The sequence below is a fragment of the Hibiscus syriacus genome, unplaced genomic scaffold (genome assembly GCF_006381635.1).
Source record: "Hibiscus syriacus cultivar Baekdansim isolate YM2019G1 unplaced genomic scaffold, ASM638163v2 tig00117056_pilon, whole genome shotgun sequence".
Classification (NCBI taxonomy): domain Eukaryota; kingdom Viridiplantae; phylum Streptophyta; class Magnoliopsida; order Malvales; family Malvaceae; genus Hibiscus; species Hibiscus syriacus.
In genome coordinates this window covers 2,986,445-2,999,336 of record NW_024063539.1, presented here as the reverse complement: position 1 = coordinate 2,999,336, position 12,892 = coordinate 2,986,445, and the positions used below count along the sequence as shown (strand labels likewise).

The following is a 12,892-nucleotide window of genomic DNA, read 5'->3' as shown; positions in this document are numbered from 1 at the left end:
CAAACACTCTAATTACGATTTAATTAACGAATTATAGATTTACATTTTGACATCCATTGTATATAATTTTCTCATATTTCATATTTGACTTATTTGAAAGAAAGAAAAAAAAACGTGTCAAACATGACTCTAATTTTAAGTTTTTTTCCCCAGAAAAGATGAGCATCTAAGAATTCATTTTGATTCTAATTTAACGTCAAACTATACATCCATTAAAAAATCTCAAATTATTACATCCGTTAAAAAAATATCTTAATCAACTCTATCGCAACATGTAACCTTTGTTAAATTCAAATCTATAAAATATTTTTATTTGATTAAATTTTGAATTTTATTAAATAATGATATAATATGTTCTTGCTGTGAAATAAGAAAGAACGAAGCAATAAGAATAACAAGAAGAATAGACATGAGAATAAGGATAAAGAAATTTATTATTATCTCAATATGAGTTGTGTACAATATTTTTTTCTTTCTAAACTCCATAATTATAAGCATGAGGGGAAGATATCAAATAGAACTCTAAATCTAATGGATATTAAAGTCCTAATAATAAATTATACCAAAACCTTATCTTATAGATAGAGATGGACATCCACATAAATAAATATTCATAACATTTCTCCTTAGATGTCTATGTAGAGAATGTTCATCGTTAAAATTTTACTAAGATAAAAACCTTGTGGGAAAAAAATCTTAGTGAAAGAAAAAGATTACAAATATCTTTAATATGCATAACATATTGTCTCATTAAAAACCTTACCAGTAAAATTCAGTGGGACAAAACCTTAATTAAGAGAAAAAAAGTATAATGCATATTTACTCCCCTCATGATAATATAACATAAGATCTTTGAGTATTAAAATTCAATATTGAATACAATCTTCAAATATTCAAATAAACAATACATCAATGAATAGATCTTTTCAAATTATCACTTGAACAAGTTCGTCAAATATTAAACAACTTTTCTTTTATAGTAAAATCATAAATAAAATAAAATTAAACTATAATAATTGTACCCGATAATCATAAGCAATGCCATCATCCTTATGATTGTTCTCGTATGACTATCACAAAACACTAAAATTGTCACACCCCAAATTAGGGCCTAAAATTTTCTTTAATTTTTTTTGAGGATTAAATTGAAATTTTAAATAAATTTGAGGACCAAAGTAGAATTTTGATTAAATTTGGATCCAAATTTGAAAAGTACTAAAAATGGAAGACTTATAGTGTAATTACATCATTTTTCATAAGTGTTGGTTTAAAACAAAAAAAATACAATTTCCATTTCTGGAAAGTTTTAACCCTCTTTTTCTCTCTTTTTAACCCTTCCTCATTTAGAATGAAACATTTGATCGACGTTTTGTCGTCGACCGTTGCTCTGTTTTTTATACTTCTTGCACCATCGTGTTCTTTACGTTGTTCCGAGTTCATCGGTGTCCATCTTGTCTCCGTTTTCGTTGGCATGTGAGGGGGTGAGAAAAGTCAAGTTTTCTACGTTTCGAAATCGAGCTTTTCGTCGTTTACCGTTGTGAACTGAGTGTGGTAAGTGTCTCAAAACCTCTTAAAACGTACGCATGGATTTTTACGAAAATTTTTTGACCCCTGGAGGCCCTGCACGCGCGGGAAGTTCCATTGCCTGGTGGGTTGCTTGAAATTGGACCGACCCGAACCGACTCGTATGTTCGACCCGACCTGAATCGAACCGGTCAACCGTTGATTTTTTTTTTTGAAAACTTCTATTTTGACGTTTTTGACGTTCTGAATCTTATTCGGTGATCTGTTTTGCCAAATTCTGACCTAAAAGCCTCGAATTGAGCTCGTTAATCAAAAAATGCTTAGTATTTTTAGCACTTTTGCTTATTTATTTGGGATTTGATTATGGAATTGATTCGAGAATATATTTTTATGAAGGTACTCGTGTTTCACCCGACCGAGGGTCGGTTAGATCTGCTGCTTCTCATCCGACAGATCCGCACTAATCGTGTTCCTTGAGAATTACTCATAGGTATCTATAAATTGTTTAAATAGGGGTTATTATTATTCATATTAGGATTCTGATGAATTTTCTGATTCGTAGGATCTAGCGTTACTGCTGATCATGATCAACAGACTCAATAGTAGGCTTTCTTATCAGACTACTCAGACCGATAAAAATGTGTTTCCTGATGGTGTTACATTATTGTTTTAAACTATTCATCTGAACTATTTTAGATTTCTAATAGTACTGAATATTTTTACGACATGATACCTGATTTCCTGAATATTGTTTATCTGATATATGATTTACTGTATATTTCTGATATGATATTTGATTTATGTATTTATGTCTCTGATTTTTGAGTCTAGAATATTTTCATGTTTTAATGGATTAAACTATCGTTTTCACTCGAATACATACATGTTTATTACTTTCATTGGGGTATCATTGGAGGGAGTATATCAGGCCTAGTCAATGACTTGTAGGAACTTACTGTAGGCTCATATGCTTTGTGCTCAGGGTAAGTCCTTACCACATGTTCTTATGTTATATGTATAAGGCCCTTACCGGGTGTACATGTTGGTGTATGGTTCTGGGGAACCTACACATTATGGTAATCACATGGGGGTAATATTTATATTTTTAAAATATGTTTGATAAACTGTTTTATTACTGAAGCATTTTATTTGTATGGTTTTATACACTGTAAGGAGCACACTGGACTTTTTAGCTCATTCTGTAAATTTTAACATTTTCAAATAGTAGCAGATCGTAGGCTAGCAGACTTGGCATCAGGAGGACAAACTACTCCTATTTTTGTACCATTGTATATCTCTATATGTCTTTTTGTTCTACTTTGGTGCCACATGTTTTTTTGCTATTGTCTCGATATATTTGTATTACTGGTATTTTGTTATGTATATGTTTTATACGGTTTTTTAAATATATGTATATATTGATATATAGATGTTTATCGTATGAATATTTCTTATGACTAATTTCATATTTTACTGTTATATGGATTTTAACGTTGTTTTAAATATGAAAAGAAATTTCTGAATAAGATATGTTGTTTTAAATATGAAAAGAAATTTCTGAATAAGATATGTAACCGTTTAGATTTGAACATATCGTCCAGACTGGGTCTAGAGGGCTACAAAAATAACATTGTTTTCATTGTAACATCATAATCACAAATAATGTTTAATTTACTATAATGTAAACAAAAGACAAAGGACGGGTTTTAGAGCCAAACATGATGGCATTATCCTTGTAAAATCAAAGTTTGAAGCCCCTTGTCTCCGTCAAGAGATTTGACAAAATTCAAAAATTCAATGCAGGATTTACAGAGAACAATTAATATTATAAAATCTAAATGTATTAACTGCTTAGTAAAATACCTCAAGCTTCTCGACAACTTCCTCTATTATTAACGCCTAACTCAACTCCTTTTTCTTTTTTGAATTTGCTTCCCATTGCAATTGATAGAAGCGCAATCTATAAACATATACCCTGCCTGAATTCAACAAAGGTAACAGTAACAAGAAGAAGAAGATGCCTTGACGGCAGTAGCGAGAGTGTTTCCAGTAACAGCGTTAGTGCGTAACCCAACGGAAGAGATCTTAACTCCTGTGTTCAGTTCAAAGAATCTGATTTCATCCGTCAAATTGTTTCAACATTTTCAGTAAGTATTGTATAAATAATCGCATAATTTTTTTTCTCAATCTCATTATTAAATATACAAATCAAAAATATAAAATGCTCTTACGAATATAAAATATACTTAGCTGAGGTTGTAGTGTATTGACAATGTTGGAAATTCAGTCTTTATCGTTTAAAATCTTGACAGAAGAGTTGTGGATGATGAATCAATTATTTAATATAAATAAATTATTGCTTCTGAAGAATTCATACTATTAACGTGTTGTGAAATAAGAAAAAAAACTTAAATGATAAAATATATCAAAACTTTATCTTTATCCACATAAATAAATATTCATTACAGTTCAAGTTATAATTTTTGTTTAAATTTATTTATAAACTTATGAATTTTTAACGTTATCCTCAAATTATGTATATCTTATTTTAAATTGATATAAAATTTAAAATTTTGAATGTTGTAACTCTTACTTTAAATTAATCTTTAAATTCTATCAATAAATATTAAAATGAGTGGTTAAAAACTTGCCGTTAACATCTTTCTTCTTCCCAATTATGTATTCTTGACACTATCCTTAAACTATCAATATATTATAATAATGTTCTTTTTAATATAATTGTTTAAGTTTATATAAAATTAATTTTCATTTATTATTAAATTGAAGCACTTGAAAGAATTTAGAATAAAAACCATAATTGGAAAGAACCAATTTAAAATAGTCACAACTTGGAATAAAATTAAAATGTTGAAAAGTTTCAGGACCAAATTAAAATGGTCATAATTTGTGATGCAATTAACTATATATTTTAACTAAACTTTCCATACGAATAAAATATATATGTGAAACATGTCCCATAAATAACAGCTGTTACCACGTGACACATGTAGCCTACTCCGCCTACCCAGACCCAGCAAAAAGAGTGTGAAACCCCTCCCCCCCCCCCCAATAAAAGATATATTGAAAACGTACAAAGATTAAACCAGCTGTCCCGCTGTAATGTTAACACAAAATGGGTCACATAAAAGACAAGACAACACCCTGCGCTCGACTTTCCACGTTTCTATACTCGCTTTCTTTCCCAATCTCACCGCTACTCGCTCGTTTGCGCGTATTTATTAGTTGCTTTCGACTTTTATTTATTCCTCAAATATTTCATTAATCACTTAATCAGTTTCAAAATCAAACTTAAATAAATAGAGAAAATACATAAAAATATAATTAATTGACAATAATAATAATAATAACAACTATAATAACAATCAAGAATAAACTATCATCAAATCTCAACCGCTAAATAGCAAGACTATCGTCATATAAAATCACAATCACCGTCAAAATATAAATATAAATATAAATAAATAAGAATACAAAATAAATACGCTGCTACTGCTACTAAAAATAAGAATCTAACAATGGGCCTAAAATAAAAATCGACCAAATTCAAATCCTGAAATCCCAGAAAGTGGGATCTAAACGAACAAAGCAGCGGCTGCGAAAACCGCTACAACGGTGGATCCAGCGACTGTAACTATGTTCAAATCGGCGGCATTAGGAGAAGTCGGAGACACTCCTGGTGTATCACTGATGGTAGATGGAGGTACAGGGCCAGTGGAAGGACCACCAGCGGTGGGAGAACCAGCAGGAGCCGTAGGAGGAGCCGGGGGAGAGGAAGTTGGAGAAGATTCAGGGGCGGAAGATGGAGAAGTGGCGGTTGATGGCGGCGAGGCGATAGGTGTAGCGGTGGGAGTGGTGGTCGGAGAAACCGTGGGAGCTGGAGTTGTAGAAGACGGTGGTGACCTGGTTGGGGCGGAGCTTGGAGCTTGACCGAGAGCACAGCTTGCGATAAGAGCTAAGAGAACAAAGCAAGCGAAGCATTTTGCCATTGTGGACTTTAAGAGAAAATCAAAAGAAAAAACAGAGAGCTTGAGAAATAGAGGAAGCGGCAGTAGGGTAGAGGAGAAAGAGAGAGGAAATAAGGTATATATAGAAGGTTTAGGCCTTGGGATGGGTTTTCACGGACTTATATATATATATATATATATATTATGCTTTCTAAAACTTTTGAGTTTTCTGATTTATTATCAAGCCTATTAATTTGTTTTTTGTTTCAGTTTACTCCAATTTTTGGATTCTTTTTTTTTCTTTTGAATTGAAAGTAATCAAAGATTAAGAGCTATTAGATCACTTTATTTTGCATATTTGAATAGTCTTCTTCCATTCCTTTTCCTTTTTGGACTTAGAAAGAAAGCAAAAGAGTTTTAACTACGCTTACTTTAAAATTGTGTCATAAAGTTTTTATTTTCATTTGTGTATGTATTTAATTGATTTTATAGATACCCATTGATAATATTTATTTATATTTTTTAAATATTTTTATTTTTAATATATTTTTTATTAAATAATAAAAATAGTTTATTCAATTCAATTTTATTTAATATATTATTACCTGTATTAATAGTAATGAAGTCATGACAAAGGAAAAGTATAAGGGGAGCATTTCATAATTTATAAAAAGTACATGGACACAAGTGAAATCAATCTTCACAAACGGTGACTTGATCGTACTTTCAAGGGAATAAAAGACATACACGTGTCCACTGAGACCCCATTGAGAGAATCTCAACCGTATAACCTACTTTTTGTAAAATCCAAAAACGCGTTGGTTTTAAGCATTGGATATTTAGCTCAGTAAACTGTTCGGTGGAATCGTGTCTAATAATTCAACATTTTTTAATTTTTTATATTATAATTTCATAAATTTAAGCACGTCAAAATTATAAAATACAGTGCAAATCAAATATATAAAAATATTTCATATTAATAACATTTTAGCGTATCATGTGATATTAAATAATTTAATTTAAAAATAAAAGAAAATTCCCATGGATCAAAGCAATTCCCAATATTATGAACAAAATTCTGCTTACCGTTACGATTGGCACGCTGTTGATCCAATTTATTATTTATCGGAACTATCGTTTTCAAATAATCATAGCTTAATGAAAAATAATACTAACCTTTTTCTAAATATTTTATTAAAGTTGTCTCCTCCTATATTGAAAATTGTAATATTGTTAATACTTTAAGAAAAAGGCTTTGGATTCTTCTTTTGTTCTAATAAAATAAAGCTTTTGTTGTGCTCTTTTTCTAGCTTATATATCACAAAGCTTAAACACTATTGGACCACGTGTAAAACAAAGCACGAATCAATTAAAAAATATATATATATATGACTAAACTCCTTAAATGAATTGGGTTGGTGAAATTTGAAGATTAGTTTTTAAATAGTTTTTGTGTCGATATTAAAGTAATTAGCGTGTTGGGTTTTTTCCTTTTTTTATTTCGATGTATCGGCCCTACATTTTAAATTTATCGGTATTTTTAATATTTATATTATATGTATTTCAATTACACGTATAAAAATAAATTATAAATAATTTTTTAATAATCGGAGAAAATTATAAGGTAATATTTGTTTAGAACTTTCTTAATTAATTGACAATTCAAACATCTTACACATATAACTACTCGAATCCAAGACCTCTAGAAGAACTACATTCCCTTTTATCACAATGGACTAAGGACACTTGATGAGTTCATAAACTACAAATAGTTTAGAGTATTGGATTCAAGTAATATCACATTTTTGGTATAACAAATGATTCACAAATAAATTTCTCATGTTTGAATTTTAAAAATTATTTTAAATTAATAACCATGTATTTCAAATGATATAATGACTTCGGAGTAGAGAGAGTATCTCAATATTATCTCTTATTTGTAGGAATGAATCGAGGGGTGAGTGGGAGCAGCCGTCTCTAAAAATTTAAAAGTACTAAACATTTTGGATTTTTTTCTATGTATTTTTTATTAAAAGTCTGTTTTCGTCCCTGAAATTTTATAAAGTTATCCCCTCTTAAAATTTTAGAAGTTCTTTCGTTAACATAAAATCATACATTAGTCATTGCTTCCTTGTATATTCTTAAATTGCAAGCAAATGTTTAATTTAGGACAATTTTATTCAGATTCATTTTATTAAGATTTTTAAAATATTAAAATTTAATTGTCTTATTTGAATAAAAATAATATCAATTTTTAAGATCTGTAAAAATATTAAAATATGATTTTGTAGCTTAAGAGCTCATTCGGTCTCATTGGAACCTTAAAGACTTTGACAAACGACCAGCATTAAGGAAAAGAAAAAAGTTGGTTGATAAAATGTGCGAAATACATAATATGAATGTTTTTATATTAATATGAAGTAAGTATAAAATAGTTAATATTCAAATATAACTCTTTATTATTTGAAATTGAATGTTCATATCTCTGATATTTTTTTATGTTTGAACTCGATATCTTAAGAAATAAAAATAATTATTTTACCACTAAAATCGATTGATATACGTTAAATATTAATTATTGTCGCTGAACTATTGGTATATGTTTCGTTCTTGACACTGAACTCTGTGATATCTATGAGGGTCTTAAAATGACTTGAGACAATAGTTTACAGAACCTTATTTTTCGTGACACTCCTCGTGAGTGTAATTGAGTGGCTGATAGTTGGAGGAAGTTAGAATGGAGCTTACCATTCCGATATTAGGAATTTCTATGTGAGGATGACTTGCTTCTGCATATTACGCAGAATACTATTAATCCTGCTTAATAGTTTGTAGTTTATCTTTATTCAATCAAAAATAATATTAATCATTGTATGAAAAAATTAAATTCGAGACTTACTTTAATAGTTGGACGTTGGATCTTTTATCTTAACAACCATGGTTCAAGTCTCCACTATTACATATTTTGCTTTGTTCAACTTAACTAATAAGATGATGGTATGATAATATCATCATAGGATGTCATGTAGGTTTATTATATTTCCATATATTTATCGTTTATCAAAGAGGGTTCCTTTTACGTCAAAAATAAATGTTTTATGGCCTAAAGTGCTATAAAAAAGAAGCATAAATGTAATATTAGTCCCTCAGTATTTATTTGAATGATCACTTTAGCTCTTATTATTTTTTAGTATTTTAACCTAATGTTTCAATTTTTAGTCAAAATAGTTTGTTTCGGATAAAAACCATTAGTTAACTAGAACAATGCATGTTTATGAAGTAATGCATGTGATAGGCACCCATTTTTTTTTTGTCAGAGTTAAAAAATATTATTAAATTATTATTATTATTATTATTATTATTATTATTATTATTATTATTATTAGTATTAGTATTATTAAGTGTATTTATATTTTTGTGCAGGCCAAATGTGGCCCAATTATAAGCAACCCAACAGACCCATATCAAAAACAGTACCAAGCCTCTCCACCGACGAGTCACTAAGGCTAGTCACCTCTGAGCAAGTTGAAACATCATCATCACCATGTCGGCCACTGAACAGCAAAAACAAACAAACAATATCAGCAAAGTCAAAAGCATATCACCTAAATCATACCTAACCTGTCAATATCCTACCAAAAACGAAGAAAATGCATATGCATCCATGAAGATTAGGTGGAGATATCAACCATAAAATAAGCAAAGGAGACAAGGAGAATGGGATTCACCCTTCGAAAAGCCTACAGGAAACCATTGTAGCAAGAATCTCACTTTTGTATTTAAAAAAAAAATCGAAAGCAATAGAAATACAATTTGGGTTCAAGGTATTTTTTTTAATTGTTTTCATTTTTCCCGTTTTCTCTGTGTATGCATGTGTGTTTCAAAATAAATAAAAAACAATTGAAAAGGGAGGAAAGAGATTTTACCTTAGTGTTGTGAGCTTTAACTGCCGGAGTGATTGTCCTCATCTTTAAGGGACTAGGCGGTCAGTTCCGAAACAATGAGTCTTGAGTAGATTTTAAAAGGATTCGGATGAGAGGATTAGATTAAAGTAAAATAAAAATATAAAATAAAGAGTGAAATATAGTTTTGATTTAGTTTACCTTATGGAGTTTGGGTCTTTACTGAAAAAGATGGGAGTCATCGTGGATGAGAGCATCGCCATTTAAGAAATAGGGAAGGGTTTAACAAGTCTTACCTGGTTAACGTGGTATGTAGTCGGAGCAAGGAACATCCTTCGGAGAAGCTGCCGGCGTTGTGAGTGTTAACCTTGAGCTTCTCGGGTATGGGAAGTAGAAGAGAGAGTTGAGATTTCTTTGAAGTTGAAAACAGGTGGGTAGTTTAGTTTAAGTATTAGGTTTAGGCTAAAGTTGTATTTTATATTAAAATATTTAAAATAATTAATTTTTAGCTCACTTGTACACTTACCTTGGAAATTGATTCTTTGTTCATATATATATATATATATATATTCGTTTAACGTGTCTTGGAAACTGATTTTTTGTTCATATATATATATTTGTTTAACGTGTCTCATGAAGAATAGCCATATTTTATTTGTTTAACGTATAGCTTAGTTGGATATATATATATATATTTTATTTGTTTAACGTATAGTTTAGTTGGATATATATATATATATATATATATATATATATATATATTAAATTAGTGGAGTATATATTATATTTAATTAGCCCATGCATGATCAATTTTAATATATTTTTATTATATTAGATGCATATTTGTATTTACTTTTATATTCTTTATATCATTTATTTAATAAGTATAGTGGTCCATTACTGGTTCATAATATGCGTACATGTTTGTATGATAGTATGTATATATGATTAATTAATATAAATTCATATAGTACCTTACATATATTTGTGTATCCTAGATCGAATTAAATCTTTATATTTTAATATTGAGTATTAGTTATGGTTCAAAAGTTTAAAACTTATTTATGGTAATCATATATAAGATATAGTTTATATCTAAATAAATGCATATAATTTTTGTATTAGAATGTCATGGTAATTTTCATGAGTTAAATAATCATTTATTTTATTTAATTATATAATTTTTGTATTAGAATGTCATGGTAATTTTCATGAGTTGAATAATCATTTGTTTTATTTAATTAATTTTTGTATGCTATCTTCATGTGCATAACTCGACATTATTACATGTTTTAGTCATTGTTTTAATTTGGTTTAATTGCAATTTAGACTTCAAGTTTTTGATTTGTTGCATTTTAGTTCTTATAAGTTTAACTACTTATTTTATTTTTTTAAGTTATTAATCTAAAGTAAATTAATTAAATTCCAATAAACAGATCATATTTTAACTTGATATTTGATTCAGGATTTTCACCATTTACGACAACGTGTAAGTGACACAGTACCAATTTTGGGCGTTGTGGGGGTGCTAATCCTTCCTCACGCGTAACCGACTCCCGAACCCGTTTTAATCGAATCTTTGGTAAACGCAGACCAACTTTTGTCTTAAAAATGATTTTTCTAAAAATTATTTTTAAAAGACGTTTTTAGGTATTCGACCTACATAACCCAAAGGTTGATGGCGACTCTATCCAAATTATTCCAAATCAATTCAAAACCGTCAATTTTCCCAAATTTAAAGTCGAAACTGTTTTCAAAACAATTAAATAATTGTCCCCGCCGAAAAACGGTTACGACAGCTTGGCGACTCTGCTGGGGACCAGAATTTTTTAGAGAGTCAGTCTGTAAGTCACTTACACATTGTCGTTTGGTAGAAATTATGAGTTCGAGTCTTTAGTTAACTTATGATTCTTTTATTGAAGTTTTTAATTGCTTCATTTTATTATTGTCTTACTAACATTTTTATCTTTGTTTTCAGATTTGTCCAAAGTTTTGTTGAATGGTGTCATTTTCCTTTTGAGTCAAAGGGTTGAATGTTCCTCCTCACACACGTCACGAGCATTTGCATAACATAAGCTCTATACCCGAGCTCCGAACCTTTCTAAGTGGGGGCGAAAGCGACGCCTTCGTGAGAATTTATTCTCCGTGCAGGCCTAGCAAGTAACCTTCGGGATTCATATACCTTATGTTTTCGTGAGAATTTATTCTCCGCATAGACATAAGGGAATGTATCCTCTCGAATTGAACTCGATCCGTTTAAGCCTATAATGGGTGAGGATTGAGGGTTTGGCAGCCCAAGGGGGCACTAACATCAAGGACAATTCGAGTACCTTTTTCTGTTAGAAACGGAACCACACATATAGTGAACCGTAGAACGATCACCTGAGGTATAGATATATCGAACCTATGTCTGTCAGTAGGTACCCAAAATAGGTATACACAAAGGAGGAGCATTTCTGAACCTTTTCTTTTTTGCTTTAAATATTGTTTAATAATAGCATACGAACTAGATACCATGTGATTAGGATTAATTTCTTGAAAAATCATTGTGGGTATATAACATGTTTGGGTAGATATCATGACGGGGTAGGTGTTATATTCATCTTTAAATGACATTTTTATTTGTATCAATTTTCTTACTTGTACTAATTCATTTTCATTTTTTTATGTTTTTTTGTTATATGCATTGCATCATTCAAGATTAAGGGTGTTGATCTTCAGTTAATCGCCAATTCGGAAAGCTTTCAATAATGAACGAAAAGTATTTAAATCAAGTAGTTCAAAACTCTAAGGTACGACAGTGGGCTGAAGCATTGCAAAGATTGAAAGGGGACAGTTTGCCAGCTGATCATGTGTCACATTTAGCGGGTTATGCTTCCGTTTCTCTTAAAATAAATGACATCCAGGACTTACGAGACATTTGGGAAAAATGGGAGTCGAGTAAGAAGCGGCAGTTTTACCAGTGTTATGGGGATATTTCGTATATGCTATATGTTGATATTGATGATGAGCTGATCTGAGCCTTGATTCAATTTTGGAATCCAGGGTACAACTGTTTCACTTTCAATAAAGAAGACATGGTTCCTACCATCGAAGAATATATTGCCTTGTTGCGTATAGAGGATGCTCAAGAGAATCGGATTTATTCCAAGTCCATCAAAACTCAACCCTTCAGAATCAAATTAGCCAAAATCGCAGGAGTGCGTGAGGAATGGGTGGTTGCTCGTACCAAACAAAAAGGTGAAAGTGAAGGCATTTCTTGGATTGCTAAATCATTCAAAGTCATCCTGACGAGAAGGTACGATTTGACCTCTTTACACTGGGTATTTATGGCTTAGTCATTTTCCCGAAGGCCTTGGGATTTATTGAGGCTGCAGTTGTGGATTTATTCGAGCAATTACAAAAAAGGGTCAACCTTGCTCCTGTGATTTTAGCAGAGACTTTTCGATCCTTGAATGCTTGTCGAAGGCTTGGAGGTAGTCGATTTTCAGGATGCGCGCA

General features: G+C 30.5%; 1 protein-coding gene across 1 annotated transcript; it reads right to left on the bottom strand.

Moving 5' to 3' along the window:
• Window positions 1–5,117: 5,117 nt before the first annotated feature.
• On the bottom strand, window positions 5,118–5,531 carry LOC120198195 (classical arabinogalactan protein 10-like). Its single transcript, XM_039199564.1, has one exon. It carries the CDS (start codon window positions 5,529–5,531, stop codon window positions 5,118–5,120), a length of 414 nt encoding a protein of 137 aa, XP_039055495.1.
• Between the last annotated feature and the right edge of the window lie 7,361 nt (window positions 5,532–12,892).

Excerpts from the sequence above, each read along its gene's own strand:
- LOC120198195 (XM_039199564.1), bottom strand. The coding sequence starts at position 5,531 with ATGGCAAAATGCTTCGCTTGCTTTGTTCTCTTAGCTCTTATCGCAAGC.